Source organism: Durio zibethinus, chromosome 5 (assembly GCF_047325235.1).
Source record: "Durio zibethinus cultivar Kanyao isolate XHJ-2024 chromosome 5, ASM4732523v1, whole genome shotgun sequence".
Taxonomy (NCBI): domain Eukaryota; kingdom Viridiplantae; phylum Streptophyta; class Magnoliopsida; order Malvales; family Malvaceae; genus Durio; species Durio zibethinus.
Genome location: NC_143166.1, coordinates 33,509,620 through 33,527,555, shown reverse-complemented (window position 1 = coordinate 33,527,555; position 17,936 = coordinate 33,509,620). Strand labels below are relative to the sequence as shown.

Here is a 17,936-nt window from a genome sequence, read left to right as displayed (position 1 = left end):
TGCTTGATTAAAAAAAAATCTATTACCTGGAAACTCAAAATCTGCATGCGTAAAGCAAATAAAACGTAGTAAGAACTTATATTTTTGAGTTAATATATTGTTTATATAGAGATAAGAAGGGCTTTGATATTTTTGCAAGGTCAATATGGATGGAGAACGAAATTGGTTGTACAAACAATACAAAAAGATTTGCAAAATAATGACACGTGTAACGATTGTTCATGGTTTGATTGTGTTGGAGCTCACCACCACCAACATGGGAATGGGACAACGCTTGGAAGGCTTTGGATGCCGGTGGCATAGGTCACTCCGCCTACAAAATAAGGATCTTCATAGGTATTTTAACTGAACTTAAACTCGTCCTATTAAGCCCCAAGTTTTCGTTTTTCATTGACTGACTTGGATGTTTTCGAACAATTGTGTCAAAGAGGCTTGATGATAACTAAGTTTCCCTTGCAATAACATTCAAAGATCTTAAAAATTTCTTAACTTTTTCTTTTTAATTTTATAAAATTACGCCAACCTACAATACATGAATCCAAACAATACTCGAGCTTGGCCCAATATAGAGTTTAGTTGGGCTTTCTAGATCTCTTCTATACCCCAAAAAACGGAGTCCAAACGCAGCGTTTCATCTCTATTTGATAATATGACTGTTGATTTTCACCTAAGCGGCGTCGTTCAGTCTGCCCTTTTCTCTTTCTCCGACACTCCTCTCCTCCTCCCCTCTCTCTCTCTCTCTCTCTCTCCAGACTTGCTGATGAAGAAACCGAGTTGAAACTGAAAACCTTGCTCCTTCGTTTTACTTGGTTCTCGGTTCCTCCAAATCAAGACATTTCTCTTGCCAATCAAATGTCAAATTTTCTCAATCCCCATTATCTTTTACTTTCAAGCATCTCTCTAATTAAAATTTCACTTATTTAATCTGATTTCTTACATAAATTTTCTTTTCAATTCGCAGTTGTTTCAGATTCTCGGAAATGACTCAAGATTTGGAGATGAAAGAGCAAGCAGCTCCTTCCAAATTTAACCTTTTTTTTATGTTTTCTGAAATGGGTACTTGTGGGTTTTTCTCGAATTTGAATAAAATTTTCTGGGTTTCTGTATGATTTGAAGGAATTGGAGATATTTTGTTCTGTGGTTTTTTGGTCAAATTGATAAGTATGCTATCCTCTTAGGTTTGACTTGATGTCTTAGTTAATTCTAAGCATTGAAAAGCATGGTAATGATAGTAAAGAAATGGTTGCTTTTATGAAGTTAATGATTGGTGATTGTTCTTTGATTGACCTTCTCTTTTGAGATATGATTTTTTCTTTTTACAATGTCATGGCCAGTGATTTTGAAGGTTTTCTAGTTCCAATGTCAAGGAAATGCCTTGATCAGTAGTCAAGTTTCTCACTTTTACCATTCATGTTCTTCTTAGAAATATTTGTTTTTTGTATGAGTACAATAAATTGTTCATAATTTAACAAGTCTTGCATTTATTTTTCTTTTAAGAGCTCAATTGTTGAATGTTGGTGCAAGGACGGTGATCACGAGATGGAAGTCGACACTGCAACCTCTGTGGTTCAAGCTCCTGCAAATTATGCCCTGCCAGAGCTAGAAATCTACTGCTACTTGCTTGTCCTGATATTTCTGATTGATCAAAAGAAATACAATGAGGTACATTAGCAAATAATTTCATCATGATGTTTCCTGTTTCTTTTACATAACATTGCCTCGTTTCAGGCGATAGCAAGTTCCTCTGCAAGCATTGCCCAGCTGAAGAATACGAATAGGAGGACGGTCGATTATGTAGCTGCTAGGCTTTACTTCTATTATTCCCTCTGCTATCAACTCACGAGTGATCATGCTGCAATTAGAGGGTGAGCTAAATTGTATTCAAATCTAACTTTTACCATCTGTTGTCTTTAATATATGTTCTGGTTTATGCTTTCTTTTTAAGAAATCTCAGCTTATTATTTTTCTAGCATGCATGATTGGACGTAATGTACAGTATGACATCCTAGGTCTAATTAGGATGATCATTCATTGACAGTAACCTTCTAGCCCTGCATCGGATTGCAACATTGCGCCATGATGAGCTGGGTCAGGTAAACCTTCAAGTATTGGAGCAATTATATTTCTGATGTTTGGGTCTTATATTTGGATATTGCTCTTGTGTAGGAGACACTTCTCAGCCTGCTACTTCGCAATTACCTCCATTACAATTTGTATGATCAAGCAGAAAAACTGGGGCCAAAGGCACTAGATTTGAAGCTCACTCAAACCAGCAGGTAAGTTGCAACTTTTTTGTATCTGTCTTTGAACAGTATATCTTAAAGTCACCCATGTTGCCAGAATTTGTTTTCTTCATTTCTTTAAACTAAATTGCATTTTACAGGTTATGAAGTGGTTGCCTGGAGGTTTGACATGGCTTATGGTTATAGCTATGAAAACATTACAGTTAGCTTTAAATATCCTAAGACAAAGGTTCTCCTCTTCAGTTTTTCCGGTACCTCTTTTACTTGGGGAAGATTAGGACAATACAATTGGAGTACACAGATGCCATAAGAGTCTCGAAAGCCCCTGTTGCGGCCTTTGGTTTTCGGGTTCAATGCAACAAATGGGCTATCATCATCCGATTACTTCTAGGAGAAATCCCTGAGAGGACTGTTTTAATTCCGAAAGGCATGGAAAGGCATTGATGCCATACTTTGAACTGACAAATGTGAGTTTGAGTTCGACATACTAATTTTGTTTTCATTTTGCTTTTTAAAGAACCAAGGGCCCATATTCCAAGCATGACTTTCCCAATAAGGAAAAGGAGAGAGTCATGTGTGTAGCTCTTAAATATTTTCACGGGTTTTATCAGTATCCCTCATGTTTTCTTATTCATCAAAGTTTGGATTGCTGCTATTTAAGTCATTTTAGGGAAATTTAAAATTTTAGTGCAAGAACCCAGAGTTATAATCATTTGGATTGCCTCTTGGGTTTCAGCAGTTCCAAGATTTTACTACTGGTTTTGAGAACACAGAAAATGTTTGTGTGTATTTCCAGGCTGTACGCATGGTGATTTGGAGCTCTTCAGATCTGTTGCTGAGAAGTTCTTGGAGTATTTTCAGTTCAGACCAGACCCATAATTTGATCGATAAGCTGTGGCATAATTTCATTTGGACTGGGCTACGCGACAGAAGTATCTCATAATCTCGCATCTCACTGGTTGCCAAGAAGCTTAAGATTGGACTCTGTTGCGGATGCTGAGAGTATAGTAGCCAAGACAATCAGAGATGGAGCTATTGATGCGACATTGGGTCATGCAAATGGATGTATGCTCTCAAAGGAGACAGGAGACATCTACTCTACAACTGAGCCTCAAATGGTTTTCAACTCTAGGATTGCTTTCTGACTCAATATGCATAATGAGGCAGTGCGTGCACTTTGGTTCCCACCAAACTCCCACGAGGAGAAAGAAAGTGCTGAGAAGAGGAGAGAAAGATAACTAGAGCAAGATCTTGCAAAGCACATTGCAGAGGAAGATGACGATGAGTTTTAATTCCATGGTATGCAAAAGGGAATTTATCCACCATATGATGGTTTCATCAAGTTGTTCATTTTCGTTTTAAATGCCCCAGTAGAAACGAATTAATGGGGTTGCTCATATTTTTCCCCATGATTTTTAAGTTTTGTTCCGTGAACAATGCCATGTCATTTGAATCAACCATCCAGCCATTTGATACATCTCTAGGTAGAACTCTTCTAAAGATGATTGTCTGATGTTGTTAGAGTAGTTATCTTCGATGTTATCTTCAATGATATAGCTTAGATTTTTCACAGAGAATAACAGGAGCCAGGAATGGCATATGATTCCTGTAAACATCTTCCAATTCAATTTGTCAAACTAAGGAAAGCAAAAATGAATGCGGTTCTCTATGCAAAGAGCTCTGAGAATGGCAAAAGGGCATTTCATGGTCTCACGCAAGCATAAGGTTCTGTAACTATAAAGAATCAAGGTATTGTAGCATAGGCTAATGAAGAGTCGTATTGATGAAGAACATTCAAACATCATTTACCAAATACCAGACAATAGAAGCTGTAATAGCTGGAGCTGGCACATCATGTTTTGGTCTGAATACAGCGACCATATTCTGTAAGGGCTCAACATGAATGACTAGTATGTCGTTGGCCAATATGTGAAAACAAGTAACAGATATGGCTGAAAGAAAAATACTTAGCATTATTAACAAAGTAATTTCTAATTAGAAGAAACGAAAAATATCAGTCACTTGTTCATCTATGATACAACTCACATCCTGAACAATCATGAATGATACAAAAGTAAGTTCAAACTCCTAGGTGAGGCAGAAAAAGGGTAGAAGGAAAAGAAAAACGGTAATGAGAACCAAAAATAACAGAATTTACTAGTTTAATGAAGTTATTCAAAAGCTTTGATCTCACACCAGAATCACCCAGCTGAACTCAGCCCAAATGACTTGACTATTGTGCTCACTCTTTCTGCAAAAGTTCTGGAAGTAATCTTTTTACCAGGCACATGAAATGGGTTTGAGACTGCATCAACATATGCAGCATGGAACCTCCTGAAAAACTATACATAGGTACAGCAAAATTGAAAAGCAAGAACAAGTCAGACACCATAATAATATTGTAAGCATCCATTCAAAATATAGAACATAATATACTATTTTTTTCAATACAAAGAATAAAAAGCTTTAAGAAGAAATACTCATTTGTCTAATTCCAAGAAAAGCAACACACTCAAACATTGGTCTCAAATTTATGCTAAGAAAGTAGGTGTGAGTGTGCCATTGGCGGATGGGGGCAGTAACTGGTAGCAACCACCTAGATCATCCAATAAGTGGAAATGGAACATTCAAACCTACAGTTATATGAGGAACCCTTGACCATCTCATCTGAAACAATAACAAAAAATAGAATTCCACATAGGAAAATCTACAATGGAAGAAAAAATCACAAGCTAGGATTTCAACAAATATGTTTGATTTCAGCAGAAACAACCACCAAATTTTTCTGTAGTTTCCATATACGCAGGTCTAAGTCTAACTCCTAAGACTTGTCCATGTATCAGGATTGACCAGCAAATCTAATAGATAGATATATCACAAGAATTAACTCATGATTTACCACTCTCTAGATTTCAACTTTATTGCTTCCATAGGTTGTCATCATCCATGACTATAGCCTCATATTATATCAAGGATAGGGCTGAAGCTTAGTAATCCATCAGTAGTAGTGGCTAAAGCTTAGGCAAAGTTCTTAACTGAACATAAGGAGAAAACTCAGCCCAACACTCATTCATTACCAAGACAAATTCAAATACTCAATGCCACCACTAGTTCGTGCGTGCTTCCTTGACACTTCATCTAGGGCTTAAAATTTAATGAAGGTTCACTTATCAATAAACCTATTTTTAGTTATAACATAGCTATAGACCCATATTATAAGTAAACCAACGAAGGAAACGCAAAAATAAAGATAGTATTAGAAATGATGCATTATTGCACATCAACATTGTCATAGCTCCAATGAAAAAAGAAACAAAATAGAAATGATATATTTACGGACTTCAAATACAATCCTTATTCCTACAATCCAATTCGTTGTCGGATACAGCAATACTTACATTTCTAACATCGGCATCTCTAACATCTAAATTCGTCGTCACCAAAATGAACTTCACCTTTGTGTTAGTCAAATAACCATAGCTGCAAACAACACAGCCACACACAAGAAGTTCAACATTCCAATACTTACAAAACAAAGCGACGGTAGGAATTTCGAATCAAATGTAAAAACAAAATTGACTGTAAAATTAACCTCTTACACTTTATAATTCTCTGTAGGATAAAGCAATCCCAAAAAGGTCTCGTTCAATGGCGGCCCAGATTTTTTTGGATTGTTCACTATAAATATATAATTATATATAATCATACATCATCAGATGTTCAAAATCTATGATTTGAAATTAGCATAAGCGAAATTTTAAATTAAAAAATAAATAAATTTTAACATATTTGCCGCTAAATGTGCCTGATTCAGATCCTACTATGTCAATGAAGAAAAAAAAGTGAATTCTTAGTAATACCTCGCTCGTCGACGACATCGAGGGAGCAGTGGACGATGTGATGGAGCTTGAGAGCATCATCGGCGTCGGTGAAGCTCTGTATGTAAAGAGGATTGTTCTGTTCATCATAATGAAAAACAGATCATTAATAGAAACAAAAGGAAAAAGATTTCGCTTTGTGAATTGATGCGTGAAATCAAGAACGGTTGAAAGAGGAGGGTGGCGCACCTGATGGCCTACGACGGCGACACACACTATCATCTTCTCCGGATTTCCCTAAGCGCCAAGCTCCCTTCACTCTTACGGAAGACGATTGGATGTGAAGTCTCGGTTAGTTCGCGTTAATTGGAGAAGTTTTCAGGTGTTCTCGACTCTCGAGCGTAGTTAGATGTAGTGTGGCCACTTGATCTGTACCCTTGAAACTATAGCTCCAGGAACGCCAACCGCCGTTTGATTTTTTATTAAATCGTTCTTTTTCTTTTATTATAATAAAACTATAGAATAAAAATGAAAATATGCGAGTGAAAATCATATAGAAAGAAGATTAACATTTAAATTTAATTAATTTTACCATCTTATAAAGCTAAATGAGGAATTTTATCTATATCTTATATTCCATTTCAAGTTAGGCACAATATTTTCTTGGTTAATTAGCTCTTTATGATTTTTTTTTTCTCTCATTGTATTAAGGACTAATTTTGATTTAGTTAAGTTTCACCATCTATTTTATCTAAATTTTGTCATAAAAAACTAAGATCATATTTTCAAATGCACTTTGACATTTAAGCGTCCATTTAGATTTACGATAAAATTAATTTTAATAAAAATTATTATAATTATGATTAAAAAAATTTATATCGAATAAATTTCATTAAAATTGACATTTAAATTTAATTGATGATACAAAAAATTTAATCACATAAAAATTACGATAAAATCCAAATTTCTACTAAATCTATTAAATGTATGAAAAAAAAATTAATATAAAAAATATGATGCATTATTGATTTAATTTTTTTTTATATATTTCATGATGATAACATAACTAATTAAACAAGTTGTTACGTGAGCGCTGATGATATAATGGTCAAAATATTACTTACGTGATCATCTAAATATAACACTTCTAAAACTTAAAATTCGATATACTTTTAAGGGTTGCCTTCAAACAAAAGGATACCTTTCCTTCCCTTCAAAAAATCGCCCAACGAAACTCATCCTATTTCTTTACTTCAAATGAAGATGTAGCGCAAGTTTTAATATTTTATATTATTTTTTTTAACACATGAAAAGAATAGTAAAATACCGTTATTTATTCCTTTAAGGCGTATATATATTCTCCCAAAAATATTTGAAAAAAAAAAATTTATAAAATTCAGCAAATCTGATGAAATTCAGAATTGTTGGATCCCTATTGGCCCAAACATCCAAACACCAGACAAAAAATAAAACTTTTTATAATTACAAATCTACCCCTACACTCCGCTTCCAGAGTCTAGGCTCCAAATTAGTACTTATTGTCTAATTTGTCTTTTTTTTTTTTGGCCTTTTTCTCTTTTAAAATACAAACAGCTCCTCTCCGTTCCATTTCTGTGTCTCTTTTTCTCTATTCCTCTATTCAAAAAATCGCCGATTTTCATCAGGTAATTTCATCTTAGGTCATCTTTGAATCCTGCGATTAATTACCGATGAAAGCTGAACCAATATTTTCATTTCCCTTTCTACTTCCTTTCTACAATTTTTATTGGAATGAGGTAGAGCAGTGTGGATTTGAGCTGCTTGCTCTTTTTTTTTTTTTTAATTTTAAATTCAATGATTTGTTACTTGATTAATTTTTGAGCTGTTTTTGGAGATTGTTTTAATCCGTATTAGAGTATGTGAATATATATTTCTTAATTTTGCTTTTGTTTTGGCATTCAATTGTACATTTGGATTTAATGCTATCGAATAGAAGACCTTTGTTTCTGGAATAATTCGAAGCACTTTTTTGTGTGTGTTTTGAATAGGATATTAAATGGTTAAATGCGATTTTTAGGCAAAATTTTGGTTTGATATAAAATCTGGTGATTAACTTTTTGGAAAGAGCTCAATGTTAGTTTAAAGTGTATGATATCTGAGTAAATTTGTACTTTCTGTTTTAGAAGAAACTGGTTTAAGAATGTTATGTTTCATGAAAACCTTATTGTTAATCTGTTAATATCGAGTTATGTATGTTGTTAGGTTATTGTAAAACCTCAGATTATTGTTAGGTTGAACAAAAGATTTGGAAATTAGAAGTGAAATGCTTGATAGGTTGAAACTTGCTTTGCTGAATTAAGTGTGCTAAATGATAGTTTTATGATGTTTGTATATGTTATCTTAGATGGGAACGAAGCAACCTTTATTAGCTTTTGAGACTAACGAGTCCACCACAACAAGTTCGCATGAAAGTAACAGTTTGAGTCAGGGTGATTCTACAACAAATGGATCTGTTAGTGATCAAAATGTAAATAACCCAACTGATGTTGGAGTTAGTAAACAAAATGAGACTTCCAGTAACTCGCATAGTGTTCCTTATATTTATCGACAAGATGTTGTCAGGATTAATGCAAGTGGTTCAATTGGGATTGTGAGTGAAGTTGCTGGTGACTCAGATTCAGATGGAAGCATAGCCGATGATAGAGATGACGAAGATGAAGAAGAAGATCTGGATGGTGAAGATGAAAACACTGATGTTGATTACAATAGCAATGTTAATGAGAGTGGTGAGGGGAACAAAGTTGACCGCGATTATAAGTGTGGTGATCTTCAAGCCGATCAAATTCGGGTACTCTGGATGGATGATACTGAGCCAGTTCAAAGTATTAAGAATGTAACTGTTGTTGATCGGGGTTTCTTACATGGGGATTATGTTGGTGCTGCTTCAGACTCAACTGGGCAGGTTGGTGTTGTGGTGGATGTCAATATCTCTGTTGATCTGTTAGCTCCAGATGGATCTATTATAAAAGATATCTCCACTAGAGATTTGCAACGTGTGAGGGATTTCACTGTGGGTGATTATGTGGTCCTTGGTCCCTGGCTAGGTAGAATAGATGATGTTTTAGATAATGTCAACGTGTTGTTTGATGATGGCTCTATGTGCAAAGTTATGAGGGCTGAACCATTGCGTCTCAAACCAAGTACTAGGAACACCCTTGAAGATGATAGTAATTTTCCGTACTATCCTGGCCAGCGTGTAAAGGCAAGCTCTTCATCTGTTTTCAAGAATTCTAGGTGGTTATCTGGCTTATGGAAGCCAAATCGGCTAGAAGGTACAGTCACTAAAGTTGCAGCTGGATCTGTGTTTATTTATTGGATAGCATCTGCTGGCTATGGGCCCGATTCTTCGACTGCCCCAGCTGGAGAGCAGAATCCAAAGAATCTAAAACTGTTGTCTTGTTTTACACATGCGAATTGGCAAGTGGGTGATTGGTGTCTTCTTCCAACTTCATTGCAATCCATTTCTTTGGACAAGGGTTTGTCTAAACTGCAACATAATGGTTCCATAAGAAATGGGGGAAAGCATAAAAGTGACTCAGAAGAGGTTACTCTGGAAGAATCAAATGATAATGGTGAATCCATGGATCTCAATGCAATGTCTACACCTGATGAAAACAATGCAATTATTGAAACTAAAGACAATGGAGTTATTGAAAATAAAGCCTCACCTGAATCTAGCTCTTGTAGCAGTTCATTATCAGTTTCAAAGGCGACTGTCCATGAGCATTGGCCACTTCACCGCAAGAAGATACGTAAAGTTGTGATTAGGAAAGACAAGAAAGCAAAAAAGAAAGTGGATAATTTTGAAAGGGCACTTTTAATTGTCAATAGTAGAACAAGTGTTGATGTTGCATGGCAGGATGGAACGGTGGAACATGGAGTACACGCAACGACGTTGATCCCAATTGAAACTCCTGGTGATCATGAATTTGTTGCAGAGCAATATGTGGTGGAGAAAGCCTCCTATGATGGTGATGATGAATATGAACCCAGGCGTGTTGGGGTGGTAAAAAGTGTTAATGCAAAGGAGCGGACAGCTTGTGTAAAGTGGTTAAAGCCAGTTGCCAGAGCAGAGGACCCTCGGGAGTTTGAAAAGGAGGAAATAGTAAGTGTGTATGAATTGGAAGCTCATCCAGATTATGATTACTGTTATGGTGATGTGGTAGTTCGATTACCCATGGCTTCGGTTCCCATGCAATCTGCTTCTGGTGAAGGCTCCATTAAGGAGCCAAAGCAGGAAGATGGATCAAAGGAGGTAAAACAAGACTTTAAAAAGCACTCAGGAAGTAATAAAGTAGAAGGTGCATCGCTGAATGAAGCTTCCATGGAGTTCACAGATCTTTCTTGGGTTGGGAACATAACTGGCTTGAGAAATGGTGATATTGAGGTTACATGGGCTGACGGGATGGTCTCAACGGTAAACTTGATGCCTTATTCTGTGAACTATCATTTCGTTTTCTTTCTCCTTAGAGTTGTCCATACCTTCTGAATCTTAAACTTTGCATCTTTTATCAGTTGGTTTTCTTATATTTATTACATCGGTAACCTCTCTTCCCATCAATCTGGCTGATATAAAACATTAGAGGCTTTTTTATCTCACTGGATATTGTTATTCTGGTTGGAATGACAGAACCTGCTCTCTGTTGTGTTCTTTTGAGTGGTTTATTCTGTATGTGACCATTAATGGTCTCACATAGATCCCAAGGAGGCTAAATATAAGCATTATAACCTCAGAGAAGGTTTCAAATGACATTTTTAGCTTATTGTTATCAGTAAATTTATCTTTCTTTACTTATATTCTATTTATATGTGCTTATTGTAGGAATATCTTAACTACTTGTATGTTTTATCATGTGATGATTAGTGATAACTTTTTTTTACTGTGCCTTTTCTTCCATGTGAAGGAGCATAGGTATTGTTTTGACAAATTGATCTTTTGGTTTGTTTAGGTTGGACCTCAAGCAATTTACGTAGTTGGTCGAGATGATGATGAGTCAATTGCTGCCGGGAGTGAAGTAAGTGATGACGCAGCTAGTTGGGAAACTGTTAATGATGATGAGATGGATGCTTTTGAGAATGCTGAAGAGGTTTGTTTCTGTTTGAAACAATAGTGCGGAAGTCCATAAATTTAAATCAGTTACATGTCAGTATATCAATTACTTGCAAGCAGGTTTTCGTAAAAAGTGGTTCAACAGTTGTCGATCTTGACACTTCATTCTGAAACACTTTTTTATGAACCAGAATATGCTCTGGGATGATCTCAATAGGTTGAGATTTAGAACTTTGAGAGCAAAAAAAAAATTGATGTATTAATCACATATTTTTGGGAAAAAAATATCTTTGCCTTATTGTGCAGGTAGGACCATCAGATGGTTGGAAAAAATTTTCTAGATGCCTTCTGCACATACATGATCACTAAACCTTTTATGCGCCATGCTAGTAGAACTATCAGTAAATTATTACATAATCTTAAATTCTAACAATTCATATATTTTGTTTCTCAGCTGAGTGAATGATGTAAGTATTTATTGTTCAGGATCTGGAACCACAAAATGCCAGCAACATTATTTCAGAAGTAGAAGAGGGCATGGAGAATAATTCTGGAAGGAATGCAGCATTATCTCTCCCCTTAGCTGCATTTGATTTTGTCACCAGACTAGCGAGTGGATTGTTTTCGGGAAGACAAAAAAATGTTGATCCAATTGGTTTGGATTCCAAAGGAGAAAATGAGCATCAGCCCGAGGGAAGAGATTCCAGCTATGAGTCTAGCTCGCAGAAGTCTAATGTTCTTGATAATTCCAGTGGCGAAAGTGTTCATGGAAAAGGACAGGAACACGTTGAATCTAAGGCTCAGAAACATTCACTTTCAGTGGAAGGTTTATTCAACTTGAGAATTGAAGACTCAGATTCTAAAGCAGGTGATGAGGATCATGCTTGCAGTTTCAGGCGGTTTGATACAGCTAAGGATCCTTTAGATCATTATTTTCTTGGTGCAAATGCACAGGTAGATGACCTTTCATATATTAGCATAAAAAATTTATAGCTTGCTTTGTTGTCTCGAGTTATAACTTTAAGCACATGAAATATAATATTTGGACATGGACTTTTCAAGTTATCATAGTATGATTAGGATCATCCCATTAATTTGATTGTGTAATTAAAAATGCACACTGACATATTGTAGTGCCACTTGGAAAGCTATGCCATAGACTCAGTTTCTGAATTGAATAATTGATAAAAGAACTTCTTTCATTAATGAAGATAGCCTGTTGCTTGAGGAGACTCTAATATATTGATACGTTGTATTTCTTGTTAAATTTTTTAGGTTTTGTGTTGACTCGCTCTACTATGGTGTTATTACTTTTTAGTAATTGTAGTGTATAACCTTACCAGTTGGTACTTCACCTGTGTGGTTATGTCTTTTGGATGTTGAATCTTGCCACATTAATCATGCTTGCAGAATAATACTGGAAGGAAGTGGCTAAAGAAGGTTCAGCAAGATTGGAACATCCTTCAGAACAACCTGCCAGGTAAAGATTGTGTAGTGCAGATATATCAAAAGGTTTCTGGTCCTTGGCTGTATCAACCTTTAAGTTAAGCACTTATAACTATTTAACAGATGGAATCTATGTACGAGTATATGAGGATCGGATGGACCTCTTGAGGGCTGTAATAGTTGGGGCATATGGGACACCTTATCAAGATGGTCTCTTCTTCTTTGATTTTCACCTTCCTCCTGAGTATCCTGATGTGCCACCAGTAAGATTAAAAACCTTCTCTTATTTCTTCATTGCCCCTCCCTCCATCTCTTTCTTCTCGGGGAAAGATATACTTGATACTTTTTTAGGACAAAGGTATGATGACCATCATGTTAGGCCTCTAGACTGGGCCCAAATTTGATTACTTAAAGCTTGAAATATGTTTTCCTCATCTTTTAAAGTTCAGAGAATTTAACTTCTGAGTTTTTTGAAATTTTCTTTAATCTGTAATAGTATAAGTGATTCATGTTACTGTTTTTTCTCTGAGTGGGGTTTTGATTTTGCAGTCAGCGTACTATCATTCAGGTGGTTGGAGGATAAATCCCAATTTATATGAGGAAGGCAAGGTGTGCCTTAGCCTTCTAAACACATGGACTGGCAGGGGAAATGAAGTTTGGGATCCATCGTCCTCAAGCATCCTTCAAGTCCTAGTTTCATTGCAGGGGTTAGTGCTAAATGCTAAGCCATATTTCAATGAAGCTGGGTATGATAAGCAGGTTGGGACAGCTGAAGGAGAGAAAAATTCATTGGCATACAATGAGAATACTTTCTTACTGAACTGCAAGTCAATGATGTATCTCATGCGGAAGCCCCCAAAGGTGATTGTTACATTTCAGTAGTATGTTCTCTTTATTGAGTTACTGTTGCATGGTATGTAGGGAGTTATCCCCTAAGATTTTAAAGGGGTAATTATTGGCACATATAGTTTCTTAGTTTCTAGAATATCTAGGTGTCATCCTTGGTTTTCAACAGGTACAGCGGAGTGAAATTGAAGGTCAACTGTTCCTGTTAATGTTTGGTGCTGATTTATCGAACCTTCACACGTTGGTTTTAATACTTAGCAATAGTTTAGGGTAAATTCTACTTACATCTTTGTGGTTTGGACATTTTCTACATACCACCCATGTGCTTTTCTCTTTCCCAGATGGCCCCCTGTGGTAAACTTCTGTTCCCAGAGGGGGTTACACAATTAATTTTATCTGGTAAATAATTAAAATATCCTCTATTCAAAAAGTACTTTATTCACACAAGGGTATTCTCATAATTTTACTAAGAAATATTAATGGTAATGGAATTTTACCATAGGAGGCTGTCTTAAAAAAAGGCACAGGGAGGCTATGCTGGAAACATCCAAACCACAGGGGGTGTAAGTGAAGTTTGCCCTAGATTCAAGTGACATGGTATAGTCAAATATTTTCATGCTTCCATCTTTTTGCTACTTAAGTTGTTTCACGTAGGCAATTTTCTCATTAGTGCTTGATATTATATCTTAGATGTAGTAGGGGTTTTCATGATTCAGCTTTTTCTTTTTTTCAGATACAAATGATTAGTTTTATAACTTTATGACCATCTCTAGGACTTTGAAGAACTTGTCAGATGCCATTTCAGGAGACGTGGTTATTACATCCTTAAAGCCTGTGATGCATACATGAAAGGCTACTTAATTGGCTCTCTAACTAAAGATGCCTCTTTTAGTGATGCGAACAATGTAAACTCCACTTCAGTTGGTTTCAAACTGATGTTAGGCAAGATTGTGCCAAAGCTTTTATCAGCACTTACTGAAGTTGGAGCTGATTGTCAGGAATTTAAGCATCTCCAACAGTCATAATGGTGGGTTCTAAAGACAAACACAGCATTGCCATCAAAGCAACAAGGTCAGTGCTGGTACTTCCAAATTCCAGATGTCTTTCGATGTAAACGCTTGATCATTGATTAGAGGACTTGGTAAAACATTCTCCTCTCGTATTCGGAAGCCTTTAACTACCTTAGAAGGTTCAAAAGTTGTGCTGATTCTCTTCTTTTCAATTCTTTTGAGTGAATGTCTTATAACTTTTTTGTTCACTGATTTCTTTTAGTACCCTAGGAAATAGGAATGGGAAGACAGTCAGGGTTTTGGATTGACTGATGACTTCAAATGGTAAATTGATTTAAATTGGAGAAAGTATCCGTTGTCTCAAGTTTCATTGTATGTTCATAGACTTTGATATGAATATTACCAAGTGAATCGATTATCCAAATCGGATTTCTTTTTACTCTATTTGTTGTTCTGATAGGATGCTGTAACACGGGTTATGTTATTTCAATTTCTACTTAAATTGAACTTAGGTTTTCCATTTTATCAAACCTTGTGAGTTATCTTAATACCCGTGCGAATCTGAGAGCTTTCGCATAGAAAAGGATTTTTTGGGGATATGTAAACATGATAATTTATGTATTCATCTTGGATTTTTTTCTTGTCAAATATAAAAATTATTATATTATAATTCATATTGATATATTAAACATGAAATATATTTTTCAATTTCTGTATAATATATATATATATGATTTTTATCAATTTTAAATCTTGTCATTTTCATATATTTTTTTATATCATTTTTATGTCATTTTTATGTCATCAAGTGGTGTCTAAAACATCCAAATCTATGGACATAATCATTTGCAGGCTCGTGATAAGAAGCATGAATATGAGAAATGCTGCTGAAAATCATAGGCATCAATGTTCAACTTGCTGTTTGCAATGGCGTCGTTTCTCTTCTCTACCACGACGAATCAATTGATTTAATGCAGGCATCGCTCTTTGCTTTGTCCTTCCCCCGATTTTTGCCCTATCCCTAGTGATTACTCCCGATCCAAAACACCCTTTTTCCATTCATAAAAATCCAATCGGCAAAATCAATGAAAAGGCCATCAGGGACCAAAATCCAAACAGATCAATCTTGTTGGGAGGTACTGTCCATGGAAAAGAACTGACTGATAATAGGGTTAGCACTCTATGAAATCAAGAACTAGACACAAGAAAGAATAATATCCTTCAAAAGATTGTATATACGCATTAGATCGGAAGGTTCCACAATAAATTGATCTACCACTTGTGTCTCAATTTATTTATCAACTAGCTCGGAATGGGTACGGTCCAAAAGGTGTTTGATAGGGCTGTAAACCATATGCCTTCCTACAACAGCGAGGTCGGACCAGAAATTTTTTAATTTTAAAACATCAACGATATAACAATCCTACCAACACGTAAAAAATAATCAGATCATTAGGAGTTATTTTTTTATCCAAAAATAATAATAAACAGAGAGAGAGGGGTTTCAATTAAACTACATGAAAGTCTAGCGAAGCAAACGCCACACCAGACATATTACCAGATCAAGGTGGCCAATGGCTAAAATATATAGCATTTATTTGCAATTCTCTCCCCTTCTTCAGCATGGAAAAATCACAGGAATTTGTGCGCGTGATAGGATCTCACTTTCATAAGAAACCCCACAAGGGAAACTAATTAAGGTTTGTTTGGTAACGTAATTTTTTTTAGTTTTTCTCAAAATTAGAAATAAAAATATATTTGGTAGGTTGTTTTTGTTTTTTTATTTTTAAAAATTAAAAATAAAAATAAAAATTATTAAAAAAAATTATATTTTCAAAATTGTGGAAACAATTTGATATCATTACAGCACGAGTGCTGTTCACCTGTTCGAGAATCGAACATTTTTCCTTGAAAATGTTAAAACTTTAACCTTTTTCTCTTATATATTTTTATTTTTACATTTTTATAACTAAAATATTTTATTTAAATATGTTTTTAAATTTAATAAATTAAAAATTAAATAAAACAAAAATTTTAAAAACATAAAATATAATATACACAATAATACCAAAAGATCCCTAAGATATTACTTCAACCAAATTTCATAATAAATTGAACCAACTGTTTTCCCCTAGTTCAAACATTTTATAGTTTAAAAATTCAAGGATTTTTTTCCTATTCCAACCTATATGATTATTCTACTAGAACGTGCCACCTTTTCCTACAATTTCTCCATCTGATTTTCCCAATAAGAATTTAAAAAAAAGAAAAAATCTATAAGAATCTTAGTTCAAGAACTATAATTTCTCCATCTGATTTTCCCAATAAGAATTAAAAGAAAAAAGAAAATACATAAACAGCAGTAGTATCACAGTACTATGTAAATTATTATTGCAAATTTGTTGTTCCAATCCTAATCACCACCAAAACAAAAACCATTCACAGTGAAAGTTATCTATATTTTATGATTGTAAAAATAAAAGAATGAAAAAGAAATCATACGCTATTCTTAAAAATCCTCGTCCTTGCCAAAAACCTAGCGATTGAAGGTGTAAGCGCGATAGTGATCGGAACACGAACAGGGAACAAGGCCTTGTTACAAAGCACAGCCAATGTAAGGGCTCCACCAGTGGATGTGGCAAGCTCAGCGATCCAATTTTTTTCCTTCTCTTCAATCACCACCGTTGGTTTCTCAATCGATTCTTCCATCAAGTACCCATTTTGGGTTGGCGATTGAGGAGATGGGTTTTGGTTTTTTTGTTCTTTGGAAAGGCCCATGATATGGAAGTTATTGAACAACGATTGGACGTCAACGTTGTTCTTGATGGCCACATAAAAGCCTGTTATGGAAGCTGCAGAGACTGACAAGTGAACCCCAAGTGCCACTTTCCCGTACATTTTCACAAACTCCTTGAACCGGCGCCCACCAAAAGTAGCCATTTTTTTTTTATGTTGTCAGAAGTTTTGGGTTTGTAAGAAACCAGTATTTAAACGGGGTTGGCAGTGGTTTAGGGTTTAACGGGTTTGCATTAGAGTTTAAGAAATAGAAAGTTAAGGCCCAAACTGTTGTTTTCCCTTTGGTACTTTTCATTTCGCAGTTGGGTTCTAGTTTTAGCTTTGGAGAACATTGGGCTTACTTGCCAGGCTTGCTGTTTTCCTTAGGGGATCATTAGATCTTCTAATGAGCCTGGAAGCAATTATTTACATGTGACGTACTGAATTTATTTTCTTTGTTATCTATTCTTTTTGGTATAAGCTTCAGCCTGGATAGAAAAAAAATTTACATATGCTTTGGGATTTGAGTACCGTCGATGTTACATTTTAAAGATGATTATATAAATTAAATAAATTTAGCAATTTTATGATAGGTGGTGCAACTAGTTATATATTTATCATTGGACTGAAGACCTACCTGTCATATAGAAAGTATAGTTAAGAATGCGAGAATGCTTAATTTATAATTTATGCCACATTGTCTTGTCCT

General features: G+C 35.3%; 3 protein-coding genes and 1 pseudogene across 18 annotated transcripts; 2 read left to right on the top strand and 2 right to left on the bottom strand.

Moving 5' to 3' along the window:
• The first annotated feature begins 1,326 nt into the window (after positions 1 to 1,326).
• Positions 1,327 to 3,720, top strand: LOC111282426 (putative 26S proteasome non-ATPase regulatory subunit 3; annotated as a pseudogene). The gene is made up of 7 exons (XR_016342004.1): positions 1,327 to 1,382; positions 1,467 to 1,662; positions 1,729 to 1,865; positions 2,039 to 2,093; positions 2,167 to 2,276; positions 2,487 to 2,714; positions 3,040 to 3,720. The product of XR_016342004.1 is annotated as a putative 26S proteasome non-ATPase regulatory subunit 3 (transcript).
• Positions 3,721 to 4,192: 472 nt separating this feature from the next.
• On the bottom strand, positions 4,193 to 6,619 carry LOC111282425 (uncharacterized). The gene is made up of 5 exons (XM_022870497.2): positions 6,311 to 6,619; positions 6,104 to 6,200; positions 5,843 to 5,921; positions 5,642 to 5,723; positions 4,193 to 4,585 (listed from the first exon to the last, which is right to left on the bottom strand). The coding sequence occupies exons 1-5, from the start codon at positions 6,341 to 6,343 to the stop codon at positions 4,445 to 4,447; spliced, it is 432 nt and encodes a 143-aa protein (XP_022726232.1). The 5' UTR covers positions 6,344 to 6,619; the 3' UTR covers positions 4,193 to 4,444.
• A 1,006-nt stretch (positions 6,620 to 7,625) lies between these two features.
• On the top strand, positions 7,626 to 15,871 carry LOC111281786 (putative ubiquitin-conjugating enzyme E2 23). 15 transcript variants are annotated; one of them, XR_016342398.1, is made up of 9 exons: positions 7,626 to 7,725; positions 8,445 to 10,517; positions 11,050 to 11,187; positions 11,637 to 12,104; positions 12,561 to 12,630; positions 12,720 to 12,954; positions 13,146 to 13,457; positions 14,216 to 14,513; positions 15,305 to 15,713. XR_016342398.1 is itself a non-coding variant. In XM_022869451.2 (9 exons), the coding sequence occupies exons 2-8, from the start codon at positions 8,445 to 8,447 to the stop codon at positions 14,465 to 14,467; spliced, it is 3,453 nt and encodes a 1,150-aa protein (XP_022725186.1). In that variant the 5' UTR covers positions 7,626 to 7,725; the 3' UTR covers positions 14,468 to 14,513; positions 15,305 to 15,871. The 15 variants fall into 15 exon arrangements, 7 of the variants coding, with proteins under 7 accessions (XP_022725186.1, XP_089617420.1, XP_089617421.1 ...); XR_016342394.1 differs by having other exon boundaries at positions 7,626 to 7,836; XR_016342392.1 differs by having other exon boundaries at positions 7,626 to 7,836; positions 12,720 to 12,859; positions 14,176 to 14,513; positions 15,305 to 15,493.
• A 716-nt stretch (positions 15,872 to 16,587) lies between these two features.
• Positions 16,588 to 17,505, bottom strand: LOC111282938 (uncharacterized). Its single transcript, XM_022871242.2, has one exon. It carries the CDS (start codon positions 17,390 to 17,392, stop codon positions 16,949 to 16,951), a length of 444 nt encoding a protein of 147 aa, XP_022726977.1. The 5' UTR covers positions 17,393 to 17,505; the 3' UTR covers positions 16,588 to 16,948.
• Positions 17,506 to 17,936: the final 431 nt, after the last annotated feature.

Bases quoted from the DNA above. Each gene is read 5' to 3' on its own strand.
- LOC111282425 (XM_022870497.2), bottom strand. From the start codon at position 6,343: ATGATAGTGTGTGTCGCCGTCGTAGGCCATCAG. The intron at 5,922-6,103 runs GTATTACTAAGA...ATATATTTATAG, and splicing joins CGATGTCGTCGACGAGCGAG to TGAACAATCCAAAAAAATCT. The intron at 4,586-5,641 runs GTAAGTATTGCT...ACCTATGTATAG, and splicing joins GAGATGCCGATGTTAGAAAT to TTTTTCAGGAGGTTCCATGC.
- LOC111281786 (XM_089761294.1), top strand. From the start codon at position 7,771: ATGAAAGCTGAACCAATATTTTCATTTCCCTTTCTACTTCCTTTCTAC. The intron at 12,105-12,560 runs GTAGATGACCTT...TCATGCTTGCAG, and splicing joins TTCTTGGTGCAAATGCACAG to AATAATACTGGAAGGAAGTG. The intron at 12,860-13,145 runs GTAAGATTAAAA...TTGATTTTGCAG, and splicing joins AGTATCCTGATGTGCCACCA to TCAGCGTACTATCATTCAGG.
- LOC111282938 (XM_022871242.2), bottom strand. From the start codon at position 17,392: ATGGCTACTTTTGGTGGGCGCCGGTTCAAGGAGTTTGTGAAAATGTAC.